Source organism: Pongo pygmaeus, chromosome 5 (assembly GCF_028885625.2).
Source record: "Pongo pygmaeus isolate AG05252 chromosome 5, NHGRI_mPonPyg2-v2.0_pri, whole genome shotgun sequence".
NCBI lineage: Eukaryota > Metazoa > Chordata > Mammalia > Primates > Hominidae > Pongo > Pongo pygmaeus.
In genome coordinates this window covers 110269225-110287748 of record NC_072378.2, presented here as the reverse complement: position 1 = coordinate 110287748, position 18524 = coordinate 110269225, and the positions used below count along the sequence as shown (strand labels likewise).

Here is an 18524-nt window from a genome sequence, read left to right as displayed (position 1 = left end):
TCCTTGTTCATTTCCACGCACACAATTGTGATGCACAGAATTGATGGTTAGCCATCTTTCCCAGCAGAAAACTGCTGGTTTTAAAACCCTTCAGGAGCTCACTGGGGTGGGAACATGCATTTGGGAGTATTGAAACTTTATAAAAAATATCCCAAACACTTTATCAGTTATCTATCATGATAAAGAAACTGATCATTGACATTAGTCATCATATAATTTCATCCTCGAAAGGACTGTAGCCTTGAAACACAGAGGAATGGGGCATTAGAAGCATCCTTTTGGTTTATTTTATACAAAAAATGTAGAAACATGCTTGTAAAGCTGATGGTGGCACTATTTTTTGGTAATTTCTTCATGGGCTGCCTAAGGTCATTCATGGGTGTGAGGATATGGTCTGTGAAGGAGGAAGCTGTTATTCCAAATTTTACAACAAAGAAAGCTTTTGCATAACACAGAATCGATAGCTCTCTTTTCTAGGTCATGAGTGGGCCTGGTTTTTTTCCTGTAAAGTTTTTAAATGCTACATGGTCTTGAATTAATATATTTCTATTATGTACATGAGTGTAAGCTGGTAGGCAAAGGAGTATTTTAAAAGATTGCTTTTTTTTGGCATTATCTTTTAGGAGTAAAATCTTGGAATTCAGCTTCATGGCTTGAGAGAATCACTTTCTTTTTTTCAAGAAACAAAACTTTATGCTGAGATCACAAATGATAAAAATATGCCAAAGCCTCATGGCTGTGCTTGTTGCAGTCTTTTTGAGTCAAATCCATTATCTCCATGCACTGAATGACTCAGTGATCACTTTTTACCCTTTGGGAAGTAGAATCTCAGATATCTGCAAAATAGCCACTAAATAACATGAGCTAGTTGCATATGGAATCTTCTGCTGTCCGTAATCTGAATTTTTGGAATTTTTCTCTAGTAATGAAAACATTTGCCTCTCATTAGAAGAAGCCTGCTCACTTTTCAATGCACATTTTCTGGACAAGGTGCCAGATAAGGCCTTTGCAAAACTGAAAGGAGGCTGCTTCCTTACCTTGGAAATCAGGACCACGCCTGCCCTGAGAAATGCTTGTCTGAGGTGGGGCAGGCCCCTTTGTATGAATGCCCTGGTGGTTTAGAAATAGAGGGGGTCCCCACTCCTGCAGAAGCTCAGAAACAAAGCTGCTTCTCTGTGGCAACTCATTGTAATACCTCATTTGACATTTCAGCTCAGGCCTGCTGGGGACAGACAAACAGACCAATCCAAAATGATGTTATTTCCAGCCACCTCTGCTTAAGCTGCTGCTTTACCTGTCTGAAGAGGAAGTACAGGTGGCAGGCAGGATTGGGAATCCACGTTCCCACCTCCTGGGAGCAATAGGGGTGGTGTTGTTATGGCCACTTGATATTTGAAGCATGTGGATGATAGGCATTTAATGGACCCTGGCATTTAGGGAATTGTTTGGAGTAAAATCACAATGATTAAAAAAAGCTTTTAAAAAGGGAAAGATGATTTTTGTCCTTTTCTATTTAACCTGCCATTGATGTTTTAAGGTGCTCAGAGTATTCTCTTTGTGGGAATTTGGGAAGGACAAATGTTGATGTATACTCTAGAGAATTAAGACAAATGATAATTGAAAGAGATGATAAAAGCTAGTGGTTTCCATGGGGAAATAATCACAAACTGCTGTCAGACTGATTCCAATAAGAACGTTGCTTTATGTGAAATGTTTTTTAAACAGCTCAACCAAAGCATTAAGCCAGAGCACTTCTGAGGGCATCTATTTGCGGTGTTTCTATTATATCCCCATCTGAGACTCCTCAACTTAACATTATTCACTGCTCCAGCTGCTGTGCTTAGCTTCTTTGTGGTCAACACTCAGTTGGAAATGAAAAATATTAGGTTGCAAGAAGAATACTATTTGCGGACCCTTAAGATAATTCTATAGTTTCACCATATTGATTTACCATATGGATTCTAAATTATTGATCTGTGAAGTTACTTTTGTATGTTAACTCAGGTTAAATGCTACTACTGTGTTTAAGATGTCTCTTTAATAATGCTGGAAAGACCTTTCATGTGCTTTTGGGCTTCTAGTAGTGGAGACTGCTTCCCACGCTCTGCCTTTGTATTTTCAGGCATTTATTTTGGAGTAATACTCAGGCGCTGCACCTTTTTGTGCCCCCAGTGTACCCTGTAGAGATCTCTGTCAGAGCCCCTATAACCTTTATGGCATTTATTGGTTTACATAGCTGTGGCCTATATTAAATTGTAACACAGAGCCTGGCATGTGGCACAAATGCCCATTGAATGAATGAATGACTCCTTGGTCAAGTCTCACTGCCTCTTTCCAAAGAATGCTGGAACAAGAAGCCTTCCATTTGCTCCTGCTGGCCCAACCTCCACCCTGCTCCACCCCGGGAGGCTGACCTGCAGGGACCAAGCACAGCCTCACTCTTCCCTGCTTTCCCTTTGAGTTTGGCCAATAGGAGGCAGGAGATTGGTGGGTGGGGAAGACAGGGTGGAGTATGTAATAGGATTGGCTGTATTCCTATACTACAGACTTCTCCATATAGTTCCCTTTAGGCTTGTAAGGGCTCTCCGGTGTTACCAGACACAGGTATTGCATTATTTATTCTTTATTGGTTTCCTTAAGCCCTGCCCACACCTTTGTAAATAGTCTTTTTGTTAAATTCTCTCAAATTAGCCAGTTTGAATGAGCCCACTGGATCCTGCTAGGACCCTGACTGATTGCCCAAGTCACCCAGATGACAACATTGGTTATAATCTAGGTGTAATACCGTTCCTCACTCATCATAAGCATATGGCCAACCCTCTTTTAACAAAAGACAGGTGAACAAGAGAAAAGCATAACAAATTTACTTAATCAAAGTTTTACATGACATGGAAGTCTTCAGAAATGAAGACCTAGAGATGCAGGGAAAATGATCTATTTTAATGCTTAGGTTCCATGAAGATGGATAGCTACGTGGAAGTGTGATTGGACAAAAGGGTCTGATCTAATGGTAATAGACTGAGCGGGGAACCCCAGCAAGGCCCGTCTGTTCAGCTTCCTCTTGGTCTCTCTGTGTAGTGTTTCTTCCTCCTGGGTATGGGGCAAGATCCCTCTGGAACAAAGGTATTTGGGGAGAAGGGAGAGAGTGACCGTTGTAGATTTTATGGCTTGCTTTGGGGAAGAGGGTCTCCAGTTTCTCTCACCTGCCTTGCAGAAGAGGAATTCTGGTTTCTAGAACTCACTTTGGGGAAGAAAGAGGAGTGGGAGACAGGAGGGCCACAGAAGATCAGAGAGAACTCGCCTTTGAGGCCCATCCAATGTCCTTTTGAGACAGCCAAGTATAAAGGGGACCTGAGAGAAACTCTGACCAGCCTGCGCACTGGGAGGAGTGCATAATGGGCCAGAGCCCCCGGGAAGTTTGCACCATTTGCAGTGGGGAGGAGCCCGGCCTCTCCTCTTCTGGGGTGGAAACTGGGATTCAATCTGTGAGGCAGGAAGCCAGATAGCAGAACTTTTGCTTTGCTGAGAGTCCCTGTTTCCCTTTTTTTCCTTTTTGCCCAGTAAATTCCATTTATCTCACCCTTCAAAGTGTCTGTGAGCCCAGTCTCTCATGGTCATCTGACAAAGACCCCATTTTACCTGAACTAAGGAGAAAGTCCTACAACACTTTAAAGTTCATACCATGCCAAAGCACAAGACTTTGGGGAATCATATTCTGAGCCCCAACAACATCATAGTCTGTCTCCCTTGCATTATTTCAGTAAACCCCCTCTTCTAGGCCAGCCTACATCTGAATTAGAATCAGCTGGAGCAGGAGTCAGCAAACTACAGCTTGCAGGCCCAATCCAGCCTGCTGCCTGTTTGTGTAAATGGAGCTTTATTGGAAGACAGCCATAACCATTTGTTTACTTACTGACTATGGCTGCTTTTGAGCTACAACAGGAGGCAAGGAGTTGCAACAGAAACTGTGTGGCCTGCAAAGTCTAAAACATTGGCTATTTGACCCATTATAGAAAAGATTTGCCAACTCCTGATTTTGAGGAAAACCATAACATGTGAACTTCATCATTTTCATCCAGGGACTCCTGGGCCAGATGCTCGGGGCCCTTGTGAGTGGTCCATGACAGTGAAGTGGGAGGTTTTAAACCCCGGGCCTAGCTGAGTGCTCCTGGGACATCATGTTGCTGTGCTGGCTGCTGCAACAACCTGGGAAGCACTCACTCTGTCAATGTGACCAAGCAGGACTGGAGGCATTTGTGTTTAAATGTGTTGATAATTTATGATTTCAGAATCGAATAATTTCCTAAAGAGAACGACTCTCCTGAATATTTTAGCATTTTACTATCGAAGTTATTTTGTACATATCTGTCTCCCCCACCTGACCATGAGTGCCTCTTGGGAGAGCCTGGGTTTTAGTCATATCTGTATTTACCAGTGCCTGGCACAGAGTGGCTAAGGCTCAATAAATATTGTTTGACCAAATGGTAATCAACATCGAATTCAGAGAAGGAAAAAAGAAATGAGGGTGTGGGAGGCATTAACTGGGAAGATGTATGACTTAATGTTCTCCAGCTCTGTTACTAGAGTCTCTGCCTGCTCAGCCTGCACAGAACAAGAAGAGCTATAAGAAAAGGCTGTTCTTCCAGAAGGTGTCCCTCAGGGAAGACTGGCTACATGATTCGTGGGCCCAGTATAAAATGAAATGCAGGGCCTCTTGTTCAAAAATTATTAAGAATTTTGACTGACTCTAGGCACACTGCCTGTGAGTTAGCCCTGCTCTGCAAGGAGCAGTAATAAAAAAGTAATAAAATTACTAAGAATTTCGAGGCAGCATCAGCAGAGCATTAAACTGAGCATGGCCTCCTAAGACTGCACAGGTTGCATGCCCATACAGCTGGCCCTGCCCTATGGGTTCCTGAAAAAAGAGGCAGCCTGCGGGTAACCAGGGAGGCCTCCTTCAATCTAGAGGGACTGCATGGGGCTCAGCCCCCACAAGGGCAGTACAGGCTGTGGGGATGTGAGACTGTGGGCTCTACAGGGATTCTGCAGTGGTGTGTGTCTAATAATGCCGAAACTGAATCATCCTTGATCACTTCCAAAGCGCTTGCATTGATCTCAGACCCCCACGTGAGAATGGATTCCTCTTCCCCAAACCCAGATGGTCTGGCTTCACATAGACTAACCTTGTTCCCCACTACTTCCCTGTTTTCTATGTAACCCCGAGTCACCTAGGCCACCCCATCTAGGGGCAACAAACCACATTTGTACTAAAGCATCTCATGGCTGGCCTGTCTAGATGTCTCTTTTTTGGGTGCAGACAGTTCCCACCACAGTACCTGACTGGAGAACACCGTGTATATATGAATGATCCCTTTATCTTGCCCCTAGAACCCTCCCCTGCCTACTTCCTCACCATAAAAAGGTGTTTAGGGTCCCATTCTCACTACACTGCAGGAAACCTATGCTATGACACCCAAAGCCTTTCCTAGCGCTGGACATTGACCCCGCCAGCTGCTGGAGCTCTCCCTTCCCCCAGCCCTTCCCCACCCTGCATGAGCCCTCCCCACCCCTGGGAATTGCAGCGAACCTCCTGGAGGTCTCCCGGTGCTGACAACTATAGGTAGGGAGTTTTGAGCTCTAATAAGGATTCCCTGACTAGTGCCCCCTTTTTACTGGAGGGGCTCCCATTTTTGCTTTCTCCAGACCACTGCATCCCCCCAACCCTTCATTCACCCATCCTTGCTGCAAAAGGGGACTGAGCGGGTCATCCTTAACCACTCTGTTCATGGGAGCACCTCTTAACCTCTGCTAACAGGTGGTGGCTGCCTCACAGTGCTAGAAAGCCACCCTCCCCAGCCCTGGTGATGACAGTTCTGGGGTCCTTGCTCTGCCTGTGCAGGGTCCCAGCAGCCATGGGCCATGGCCCCATCTCCCTGCACTGAGGAAGATAAAAAAAATGCCCAGAACAGAGACTAGCCCCCAGCATTATGGTGCTTTGTTTAGAGAGGCACATATTCTTGAAGCTGTAAGCTTTGGGAGACTGTTGTCGATAAGGGAGTTTCTTTTCCCAGTGGAGCACAGTGTCATATAAAATAAGCTGCAGTTAAGGGAGAGCCCAGTGGGGTCAAGTGGAGTTTGCCTTTGATCATACATGCAGAGTCAGACAGTCCTGGGGCCTTTGCATTCTCCTGCTTAACCTGGGAGCTGGGCTGTCTCAGGCCTCATTTGTCTCCCTGTGACTGATGTGGCCTTAATGACAGCAGCTCGCAAAGAGCCCCCTGCTGCCTGTGTGCACATGTGTGTGTTTTGCTGACAGCCAAAGCAGCCTTGCTTCCTCTCTGATACTGTGTCCCTCTCCTTCCACCCAGTTCCTCCTTCCTTACACACAACCTATGTTTTCTGTCTCTTGCAGGGTCCCCGGTGGCATATAGATCTCCAGCCTTGGGCAGGCTCTGCTCAGTCCCTGGATGAAGAAGCCTGGAGGTTCCTGAGATATATCAGCACCACCCAGGTTGTGTTTCAGGCTCAAACGAGTTAGAGAAGAATGTGAAAGATCCTGATTGCCTCTTTTGAAAGAAGGAGGTGGGGAGGTTCTCAGCGACTCCTGATGAGGACTTGATGGGGAAGTGTGTTCAGAGGCATTGTTGCTTAAACTCATCCACTCACTTGGAGGCAGATAAGATGCCTTCCATTTGCTAGGGCATGTTCCTTCCTCCAAGAGTGTCACCAACCTGAAATGTTTAAATGATTCATCCCAAAGTGTTTTAAAGATCCACTTTAGAAAATTGCTTTGGAAAACCATTTGAAATGACAGATTGGTCCCCGTGAGTAGGCAGTCGAGTATGTCACAAAACAAAACCATCATCTAGAGGTTCAAGCACCATTTTGTATTTGGGGGAACTTGCCTTTCCACTCTTCTGTCACAGATGCTTGGCAGCCAGGGATGCACTAGGCAAGAGAGCAGAGGAGGCTTTGCAGGCAGTGTGCTGAGGAGTTAATGAATCCAAAGGCTCTCTATCTCAGAGCACTTTAAATCATTACTGAGCACAGGCCTTTATTAGTGACTTAACACATTGTGGCAGCTCCTGCCCAGCTCCAGGCTGAGCCAGTGCCCCGAGCAGGCAAAGAGACTGTCCATTAAGGAGAGTCTATGGCTCTTGACATGTTAATCAGGAGGTTCCATTCTCAAGTTGCCTGATCCCAGGGGGAAAGAGAGACAGAAAAGGAAATCAAGGCCCAAGGGAAATTTAGCTCTGAACTGAGAGGTGCTAGCAAATTAGCAGCTCAGACTGCCTGTGAGCTGCACAGAGGCTCACTCAGGAAGCTGCACAGTGGAGCTGGTGCTGCACAGGGGATCCTGGATTTTTAGAATCTCCCTCAAGCCCACTCTTGACATTCCTGTTCTCCTCCCCAGCCTCTCTGGCAGCAAAGCACTTTTCCTCTGTAGGAGAGAATATATTTCTAGATCTTTAGGACGTTACTTAGTTTAGGGGTAAAAGAAAGTCTCGTTTATCATATAATGCACTGAGACAATCATAGGAATTTTAGTATTTGTCACCCAAACATGGACGTAAAAGCTTGTTGAATTAATCATGAGTGATGGGCTGTTGAATTAGTCCCTGTGCTTGTCATGATTTTATCTTATTTTGCTGCTACAAATTAATTTGATGGACTTAGGCAGACTTAATTAAAATACTGAAATTTTAGTTTTGTAGTTTGATTTTACATGAACGATAAGAATCTGGACCTCTTAACTGTGATTTTAAAAAGCCCTTAAAGGCTCCAGAAAAAAATAAGAGGTTTTAATTTTATGAATTGGATTTGAGAACTATGGGCTTCACTCGCCAAAATAAATTTACGTAATGCAAGCTACTAAATTCCATTCTATACGTATTTCATATTAATGTTCCATAACTTATACAAGGCATGTTTGCTTAGAAGAAGCTATTGAGGCATGAAATGGTCATTTTTAGATCTCTCTTGGATCTTTCCCAGAAACTATGGGCTGAGAGGAGAAAATTTTTCTTTTCTTTTTTTTTTTTTAGAGACAGAGTCTCCCTCTGTTACCCAGGCTGGAGTGCAGTGGCACAATCTCAGCTCACTACATCCTCTGCCTCCCGGGTTCAAGTGGTTCTCCTTCCTCAGCCTCCCGAGTAGCTGGGATTACAGGAGCCTGTCACCATGCCCGATTAATTTTTGTATTTTTAGTAGAGATAGAGTTTTGTCATGTTGGCCAGGCTGGTCTTGAACTCCTGACCTCAGGAGATCCACCCACCTCAGCCTCCCAAAGTGCTGGGATTACAGGTATAAGCCACTGTGCCTGGCCAAATTTTTTTTTTTTTTGAAGCATCCTCTGTAGTCTGATCTTGTAAACCTGGGTACTTCACTTTGCTTCTCTGGCTCTCCTTGTTCTGATCCTGAAATGGAAGAGATTGTATCAAAATTATTTCTAAGGTCCCTCCCAGTTCTGTGAGCTTGTACTGTGCACAGAGTAGTATAGAATGGTTATTAACCAAGTATTTTTGAGTGCCTACAAGGTGCCAGGAACTGTTCTGGGCCCTGAGGATATAGTCTCTGCCCTTAAGGATCTAACTAACTCTTTGTGAAGGTGGATAACTGGATGTATAATTATTATTCAGCTTGATGAGCGATAATAGAGAATTTGTTGTTGAAGCTCACTAGAAGGATTTTTGTCCTCCAGAAAGAATGACGTAAAATTCCGGACCTCACAATGGTTTTTAATGCGGGGCCATTTTAGCCAGATAAGGTTCTGTGCTTTGATGTACTTCCGGGTTATTAGAAGGCCAGCAGATGGGAGTCACCAGAGATGACACTAAATGGTTCTTAATCAGAATCTTTTACTAACCAATGCTCTCTCCCCCTCTGTATGTAATGCAAAGCTTTATGGTTGCTTTTGTGGCTTATGCCTCATTTAGAACTCATCTTGACAATGAAAGCCTACAAAACTGGCAGAATATTAGAGTCACTGTTACCTAAAAATTTCAGTTAGCAGAAGTGAGTCATAATGGGCAAGGAAAAAAATAAAAGCTCTGAAGGTACTAATGCGAATTCCACCCCCATCCTCTTATGCTGCTTTTTAACATTAAGAAATATACTTCCCTCAAATCTGTGCTCAAGCTTGTACAGCAAGGCCAGCATTTGGTATGTGCATCACTGATGTATTCATTCCTCAATCCAGAGGGTATTTGTCGAACACCTGCTTTATGGCTGGCACTGTGCCGGGCCTTGGGATATTAAGCCTCAATAAAACACCCCTCCACACTGGTAAATAGCTAGGGTGCAAGAGAGTTGGGTGTTCTCTAACAGGGGGCAGACAGATGGGTGGGGAAAGCTTCCTAGGCCGGGAGAGCCCGGGAGCAGAGGCATAAGGCATAGGACAGCATGGCATGAGACAGCAATGGGCGTGGCACCCCTAGACTTGTGCGTTGTGGTCCTGGAGGCATGGTTGGGGCCGTGCATTTTTAAATGAAATCCCAGAGGATACGGTGTTTGGGTAGAGTGTGCGGAACATCAAGCTCAGTTTAATTAGGTACTATTGTTTTGTTTTTTCAATGTGAAAGACCATGATACACGACAGAGTTCTGCAGTCCGTGGTACACTGTCTGCTGCTAACAAGAAATAGTTAAATCATAAATACAGTGCTCTGTTATAAGGGAAGTCTCCAGATTCAGCTTTTCATGGCAACCCCCAAACCATATGCCTCCAGAAAACACGCCTTGCAGTATAAAATTAATCTAAGCAACAGTGGCTGTTTTTAAAAAGAAAAAATAAAATATGTTTTAAAGCCTGTTTTTCTGTCTATCTATGTATCTATCTATCTATCTATGTATCTATCTATCTATCTATCTATCTATCTATCTATCTATCTATCTATCCATCTATCCATCCATCTCTACCGCTCTACCTAGTTATCTACCCATCTATCAATTTGTAAGAATAACCTAAGAATAAGAACCCATGCTCTGGATATTCAGAATATAACTTTACAACAATAGTATCTGTTGTATTTACTGCTACACACGCACACACACACATACACACACACACACACACACACACACACACAGAGGGATAAAAACAATAAGTATACAATTCTGCCCTCGAGTCTTTCAAAAATAGTGGTACTGTATAAACATACAGCATAGAGTTGATCGTTCTGTAAACATGCAGATCATCGAAGTGATTCTTAAGTTCCAAAATTTTAAGGGCTCCCTTTGCCAGATTCTACTTATGGGTTGGCAGAAATACCATTCAAGCTTTTGGGATACAAAATGAAATGAAAATAAATTAGATCCCTTTAAGTTAAATAATTAAAAAACATTTCATAAAATAGTTTTTCCTTTGTCCAGGCCTAATTTGCTTTATTTGGCTAAAATTACAAGGGGAATTAAAGAGAGACAGAGAACATAATTAGTTGAGTTGGAACTTAGCTAGAAGTTACTGCCCTCATTTATTTTGCTTACAAGAGAGTTTATTGAAGCCCTGGCCATAAATCTTAACTAGAAAGTTTGAAAAATCAATACTTAATTAATTTTTAGGAGCAGAAGTTTATGGAGGACTTTCACTTGTTTACAAAAGCTAATGTCAATCAATGAGATGTTTAATAAATGGTTAAAATTGAATAATTCTTGTGTTTTATTTCTTTTCTTTCTTTCTTTTTTTTTTTTTTTTTTTTGAGGTAGGGTCTTGCTCTGTTGCCCAGGCTGAAGTGCAGTGGCACAATCTCGGCTCACTGCAACCTCCGCCTCCCGGTTTCAAGCAATTCTGCCTCAGCCTCCCTAGTAGCTGGGATTACAGGCACATGCCAGTATGTCTGGCTAACTTTTGTATTTTTTTTAGTAAAGACAGGGTTTCACCATGCTGGCCAGGCTGGTCTCAAACTCCTGACCTTGTGTGATCCGCCTGCCTCGGCCTCCCAAAGTGCTGGGATTGCAGGCATGAGCCACCACACCCGGCCCTTGTGTTTTATTTCTGAGCTAAGAAAGGAAGAGGGGACGTTATCAGGGGGAGTGAATGAAAAAGAATGTCTCTTCAATAGAGATATTGTCTGTCCAAGATGAAATCTGTAGAATAAGAAGAAATGCTTAAAGTAGACAAAGTGTCATCTTTAATAAAATAAAACCCTAGTTCCTGACTTTAGCAAAGGAGGAGCAGCTGGACCTGAAAGCCCTCACTCTGGATCTTCAACACCTACCTGACTTTTGGAGGCCTCTGGCTAACTGTCAGTGCTAACCCCTTCAGCCCATTGTTAGGGGTGGGAGTCAGAGGGGCTGATGTTTTCAGTTTAAAGCTCTGGCCCAAGTATAGCCTCTTTTCATTTCGTGAGGCAGAGATGTGACTAGGCTGGAACCTTTCACTGGGGCTTTACAAAAGGCCTCCAGTAAACTCAAGAGGCCATCTGCATAAAAATCACCTGGGGGAGCTTATTAAAATGCATGTTCTCAGGTATCAGCCTCAAAGATTCTGAGTTTGTAGATCTGGAGGGGGCCCAGGAATCTGCATTTAAGTACCTCCCAGGTGATTCTGATGTAGGCGGACCGCATGTTGAGAAACACTGTGGGAAAGGTTAGAGCTAGGTTTGGATGGCATTAGGAGGGAATGATGAGCAAGGACCTGCAAACATCACATCTTCATCTGTCTTTATGGAGGTGTTTAGGGAGACATGTACACAAAGAACAATAGCAAATGGGGATCATCATACTACTTTAATAAAAATATCCCAGGAGACTTCCCCGAAGCAGATGGCTCAGGCTTATAAGGTCCGGGCATGCTCTGGGGACACACAGAGCTGCCCTGGACTAACTAGTTTCCCACTGGAGGTGGAGCTCAGGAAGGTGCCCATGTTTAAGGCACAGTAATCTGTCCACTAGCAGAACAGGGTCCAATGAACACACTGAGTTCTAACTAACTAGATTAGCAACTTCTCTTCCCTTAGGTGAGTGGGTGGAGAATAGGAGGTGGCCAGGCAGAGACATAATTTCCATTTATCTGTGGGAGAAGAGTAGGAGATGAATTATCAAATTAACATGTGGACGCACCCAGTTAATAAATGTATTCTGTAGCTGTTGCTTGAGAAAAGATTCAATTCCATTTTCTCTGATTATTTTGTCCTTTAAACAGTTGTTGGAGATAGAGAAGTAGAAAAATAGTGGATTCAAGGAAAAGATATATAGGGGTTTCACTTTTTCAGCTTTCCTCTGAGATGTCCAAATCCTAGCAGAAGACTTACATTCACTGATAAATAGTGCAGGATGATTTTGCCAGGTCAGCCGGAGGGGATAGCAAGAGTAATGAAGATGCCGTGTTAGTCGAATAGGCTCCACCTGATATGCTCTTCTTAAATTAAAATTTCGGAAAATCAGTTAAAGGATTAGGCAAGCCTAGAATATGTTTTTTTTTCCTTTTCTTTCTTTTATTTTTTATTTTTTTATTTTTTTTGAGACAGGGTCTGGTCTTGCTCTGTTGCCCAGGCTGGAGTGCAGAGGCACAGTCATGGCTCATTGCAGCTTCAACCTGAATAGCTGGGACTACAGGCGCATACCACCATGCTCGGCTAATGTTTGTATTTTTTGTATAGATGAAGTTTTGCCATGTTGCCCAGACTGGTCTCGAGCCCCTGGGCTCAAGCGATCCTCCTGCCTCGGCCTCCCAAAGTGTTGGGATTATAGGCATGAGCCACCATGCCCGGCCCTAGAATATCTTCTTAGGAAGAAAATTGCTTGCTGTTAATGTTTTCCAATGGATGAAAGCAATGAATTTCAAAACATTCTTTGCATCTGGAGTGGTCTGTAGTCTATGCTGTGACAGCAAAAGCTGCTGCATTCATGGAGCATCATGATGACTATGAGAGTTTTAAGGGATTGGGGGAAAATACTGTTGCTCAGTAAGGTAAATATCTTGGCCACAGAACTTATTTTCCTTATTTTCTTTGGTTTCAACAGCCTCAGCTGTGCGAAATGTACTAGCCTCAAACACAAGTCAGAATCCCTTATGAAGTATATTTGTTTTGTGTGCAGTTGAAATTAGAGACTTGCTTCTGTTTGACTTACACACACATTCCCTTTGGTTTTCTTATCTAATTTTGATGGATGAGTTAAGAAAAGTGCTTCTGTTAGCTCAGGAAGAGCCTCCTGCCTGGGGCTGTTGCCCTTCTCCTCCAGGAGGAAGCACATTAGAGCAGTGTATCACAAAGAACACTGCCTTATCAGCAGGGACTGCCTATTAATTTCACTTGACCCATGATCAGCTGTTTACCTTGGATAACACCTGCCATCTTTCTGGACCTTAGTGGCCCCACCTTATCTGCCTGAAATAAGGGATAGCTAATCTTGGGAGTATGCTTCTGAGATCTATGCCTATGAGTGTGCCTCACATCTTATAGTAGGGACTCTAGGGATAACGAAGACGTCTATGCATGGTGAGCACTGTTCTCTGTGTCTGGAATGCCCTTCTTGGTCCAAGCCTCTCGGTTCATCCTCTAGGACTAGCACCCCTCTACAAAGCCTTCCTGACACCGCCGCTCCTCCCACCTTTTGCTCCTGATGTGTTCTCTCCTGCACACGCTGTACACATGGCTACAGCAGCTCTTAACCTCTCTCCAAACCTGCATATAGTCTCCATGAGATTACTTATTATCTGGTAATTGAAATTCCTCCAAACACTTTATAGCAGTCTTGTGGTCCCTTGGGGAGGGGAGTAGTTAGCAGTGGAAGAGATTATAACTTTCCCATTATGGTTTTCAGGGATGGGGAAGCAGTAAGTCCCTACCTGCTATTTATCATCCAACATTTCAAATTATTCACATTGATTTCCAATCTTTACAGATTGCATGCAATCACATGAATACAGACAGCCTGGCTACTGACTCTAGTCCTACACACAAGCCCTGGTCAGTGTGTCTTGACGACAGGTTCAATTTAGCTCATCAAGTCCGCAACAAGCAGTGCTGCCTCTACTCCTTAGGGTGAGTACATTTTTTTACAGCAAAAGAAAACACAAACACTGCTTCAGGCAGCTCAGACCTTTTCAGCAATACAAAGTTAGAAATGGTTGCAGTGTATAACAGGTGCCATGCTTTGCCTCCTGTCATCATTTCAGACTGATCTGGCTGTTGTGTAACTGGAGGCATGTACAGATCACCGAGGTCTCCTTGGTCAGAGGCACTTCCCCTCCCATTCTGCTGGTAGCAAGTTGGAAGCCCCCATTCTCATCATGCGGATAATCCTCTTGGTGAAACCAGTGATTTCCAGCTAGACTAAGAGCATCCTTTGTATAAAGACAGAAGAATATTACTGTGTGCAGCAAAAAAAAAAAGTTAGATTTTTTTTTTTTTCCTTGAAAGGTGATCTCACTCTGTCGCCCAAGCTGGAGTGCAGTGGCATGATCACGGCTCACTGCAACCCCTGCCTCCCAGACTCAAGTGATCCTCCCACCGCAGCCTCCCAAGTAGCTGGGACCACAGGCATGCACCCACCACACCCAGCTAATTTTTTGTATTTTTGGTAGAGACAGGGTTTTGCCATGTTGCCCAGGTTGGTCTTGGACTCCTGAGCTCAAGCAATCCACCTGCCTCGGCCTCCCAAAGTGGTGGGATTACAGGTGTGAGCCACTGCACCCAGCCATATGTTAGAAATGTTATGTACAGTTATGGTGTATAACCCAAAACAAATAATGGCTATTGTTAGATTTGTATGTTTTATACCAATGATAAATCTATATCTAGTTACATTTTTAAAAAGGAAAAGAAGGGAACTCTTATTAAAAAAACTATGTCATTTTGTCAAAACTGTTTGAGAAAAATTGATATCCAGTTATTCAGGTTGAAAATGACCTAGATGTACAAATGGATTAAGTGAGATTTTTGTAAAAGGATGGCTACAAAGTAATGGGACTATTTCACCAAATATACCAGTACTTACATAAAAACAGTTCTGAACTTACAAATGATATATGGCTTAAAAAAAAGAAGACAGGAGGAAATTATTTTTGTTTGGAACATCCTGTTCCATAGACTCTTTGTAAGGGCAATGTAGATTCTCAGGCTAGACCACTGAAGTCTTTTTACAAACAGCGCTGGGGACCCTAATGTGACATTGATCGTTTCCATATCACATACTTCCTCCTCACCTGTAGGTTTCATCACCTCTGGAGTCTACATTCAGGCCCAGGTACAACCACCAGCCAGAATCTTAGGTGGTCAGGGTTAGGGGCAGACATCTGGGTGATGTGGAGACCTACCCAAAGACTCCAATGTAGAGAGGATCATCATCACTGTCAAACTATAACAAACAAGAATTACCAGTCATTGTGGATTTTATTCTTTAAAAAAACAAAATAAGAGTTTAAAGATAGGAAACATTCTCATATGGGTTAAATGAAGAGCAATGGTGTATATTGGTGGAGCCTGGCACATACTAGGCACACAATACATACTTGCCATGTAGAAGATCGCTTGAGAGGAGAGACTAGGGAGGGAAGCTGGTTACGCTGCGATGAAAGTGTGGAGGCTGTGGATTAGAACAATTGATTAGAACAGAGCTCTCTTTCTGGAAGCCCACCAGCTATGCTTCAAGATTGGAGGGAGGATGGGAAGTTGTGAGAGCAGAATTTATTTTATGTCACATTAAAAATGTCTGAAAGTGGGTCATAAAAAATTGCATAGTACCACGTGCTAGTTGGTCCTATTTTCTTGCTCCAAATTGCCTCTATATTTTACTTAATATTTTACACCCTGGGATAATTTCATTTAAAGGATATAACTGAGTAAAATAAAACTTAAAAAGGTGTTTTGGGGGAAAGTTTCCAAATTCCTTTTTGCTTTCCTTATACTTCAGAGCTGTTGGATAAGATAGCTCTGCAGTAAGAGTTCAGATTATTACATGTAAAAAGGTAGTTTCCTATTTTAAAATATTTTTATTGACACACAATATTTGTACAAATTAATCGGGTACATGTGATATTTTGTTACATGCGTTGCATGCGTAGTAATCAAGTCAGGTCATTTAGAGTATCCATCACCTCCAGCATTGATCATGTCTATGTGTTGGGAGCATTTCCAGTCCTCTCTTCTAGCTATTTTGAAATATAAAATTTATGGTTGTTAACTGTAGTCACCCTACTCTGCTTTCGAATATTAGAACTTATTCCTTCTGAGGGAGGAAAATAGGCTCTGGAGGCAGGGAACATAAGGCCAATTCACACTTCAGCTATGACAGGGAATTTCCTCTCCATAGGGCATATGCCCAGTAAATGACTTTGTAACTTTACTTCATCCTCTTCATTTACATAGGGTGTACACCAAGTAACCAATGTAAACCTCTAGAGGGAATTTAAACCCTCAAAAATTCTGTAACAGGGCCCTTGAACCCCTATGCTCTGGCCTGTTCCCACACTGTGGAGTGTAATTTCATTTTCAAAAAATCTCTGCTTTTGTTACTTCATTCTTTCCTTGCTTTGTTTGTGCATTTTGTCCAATTCTTTGTTAAAGATGCCAAGAACCTGGACACCCCTGCACCAGTAACACTTTTATCTAACTGTATGTTTGTACCCGTTAAACAACCTCTCTTCACTTCCCCTCAAACACCCTTCCCAGCCTCTGATAACCATCATTCTACTCTCTCTATCTCCATGAGATCAACTTTTTAGCTCCAGCATATGAGTGAGAAGATGCAATATTTGTCTTTCTGTGTCTGATTTGTTTCATTTAACATACTGACCTCCAGTTCCAAACATGTTGCTGCAAATGACAGGATTTTATTCTTTTTTTATGGCCAAATAGTATTCCATTGTGTATATACGCCACATTTTCTTTATTTATTTATTACTAATGGACACTTAGCTTGACTCCATGTCTTTGTTATTGTGAATAGTGCTGCAATAAACATGGGGATGCAGGCATCCCTTTGATATACTGCTTTCCCTTCCTTTGGATATATACCCAGAAGTAGGATTGCTGGATTGTATGATAGTCCTATTTTTAGTCTTTTGAGAAATCTCCATACTGTTTTCCATAATGGCTATACTAATTTACATCCCCATAACCAGTGTGTAAAAGTTCCCTTTTCTCCAAATCCTTGCCAGTATCTGTTATTTTTTGTCTTTTTAATAATAGCCATTCTAACTGGGATAAGATAAGATCTCATTTTGGTTTTGATGTACATTTTCCTGATGATTAGTGAGGCTGAGCAGTTTTTCATATATTTATTCAAAAGTAAAATAGACAAATGGGACTGTATTAAACCAAAAAGCTTCTGCACAGCAAAAGAAACAATCAACAGAGTGAAGAGACAACCTGTTGAATGGGAGAAAATATTTGCAAACTATTTATCCATCAAGTGACTAATATCCAGAATATACAAGGAACTCAAACAACTCAATTGCAAAACACACAAAAAAATAATTCCATGAAAAAGTGGGCAAAGGACAGGAATAGACATCTCTCAAAAGAAGTTTCTTATTTTCATTTAAATGTTTACCATTGAAAATTAACTTTGGAGCCGGGCGCAGTGGCTCATGCCTGCAATCCCAGCACTTTTTGAGGCTGAGGTGGGCAGATCACTTGAGGTCAGGAGTTCGAGACCAGCCTGGCCAACATGGTGAAACTCTGTTTCTACTAAAAATACAAAAATTAGCTGGGCATGGTGGTGCATGCCTCTTGTTCCAGCTACTCATGAGGCTGAGGCTGGAGAATCACTTGAACCCAGGAGGCAGAGGTTGCAGTGAGCCGAGATTGTGCCACTGCACTCCAGCCTGGGTGACAGAGCAAGACTCCGTCTCAAAAAAAAAAAAAAAAAAAAAAAGAAAAGAAAATCAACTTTGTAAAGAGCATCTGAATTCCACTGGGAAAAGCAATGAATAGATTACAAGGGCCAATATTTGACTAAATACATGAAAGCACTTAACTGAAAACCGAAACTAAAGAAAATATTTCTGATGCCTAAAAAAAGATGCTTTGGGTTGTGGGTAATTATGTTGATTGCACTTACTAAGGCTCCAGGACCCAGACAAGTATGCCCCTGTTCAGGTGAATTGCTTGCCTGGGGCACAAGTAGATAGCTGGCTGACAACACCTCAACTGATACTGAGGGAAGAGTGAGACCCAGACCAGAATTGGTGGTCCCGAAATTAGGAGTGAGAACAGGGAAGGTGGCCCCGGGTTCCCAGCACCAGGGAGTGTCAGAACAGTTTTGAGCTAGGTGGGGAGGGCAGGTAGTAAGTGAATTGTGTGGCCCTCCATACAGGCAGTATGTGCTCCTTGTCCCAGGGCCACAGCAGCAACAAGACCATGCCACTGCTATACCCAGTAATTCCCAGGCAAACTGAAGACAATGGATGCAGCTGCAGCTGGGAGTAACTTCCTGGCAGGAGGTAAAGGAGGGCTCCAAGGACACAGGGAGTCAGAAGACAGAGGCTGATGGCCCCACCTTCTAATCTGTCTCATCTCCTTTCCTCCACCCCTAAGAACTGAAGCAGATATCACCTCCATCTTCTCTTTGATGGCTGAA

The 18524-nt window shown here is 42.9% G+C and overlaps 1 protein-coding gene across 3 annotated transcripts in view; it reads left to right on the top strand.

Moving 5' to 3' along the window:
- METTL24 (methyltransferase like 24) overlaps positions 1-18524 on the top strand; it is a 121676-nt gene that overhangs the window by 29257 nt on the left and 73895 nt on the right. For all 3 annotated transcript variants that reach the window (XM_063666497.1, XM_054490471.2, XM_063666498.1), the window contains exons 2-3: positions 6413-6511; positions 13845-13984. In XM_063666497.1, the coding sequence (XP_063522567.1) occupies positions 6413-6511; positions 13845-13984 (239 nt within the window). The remainder of the gene's footprint in view (positions 1-6412; positions 6512-13844; positions 13985-18524) is intronic.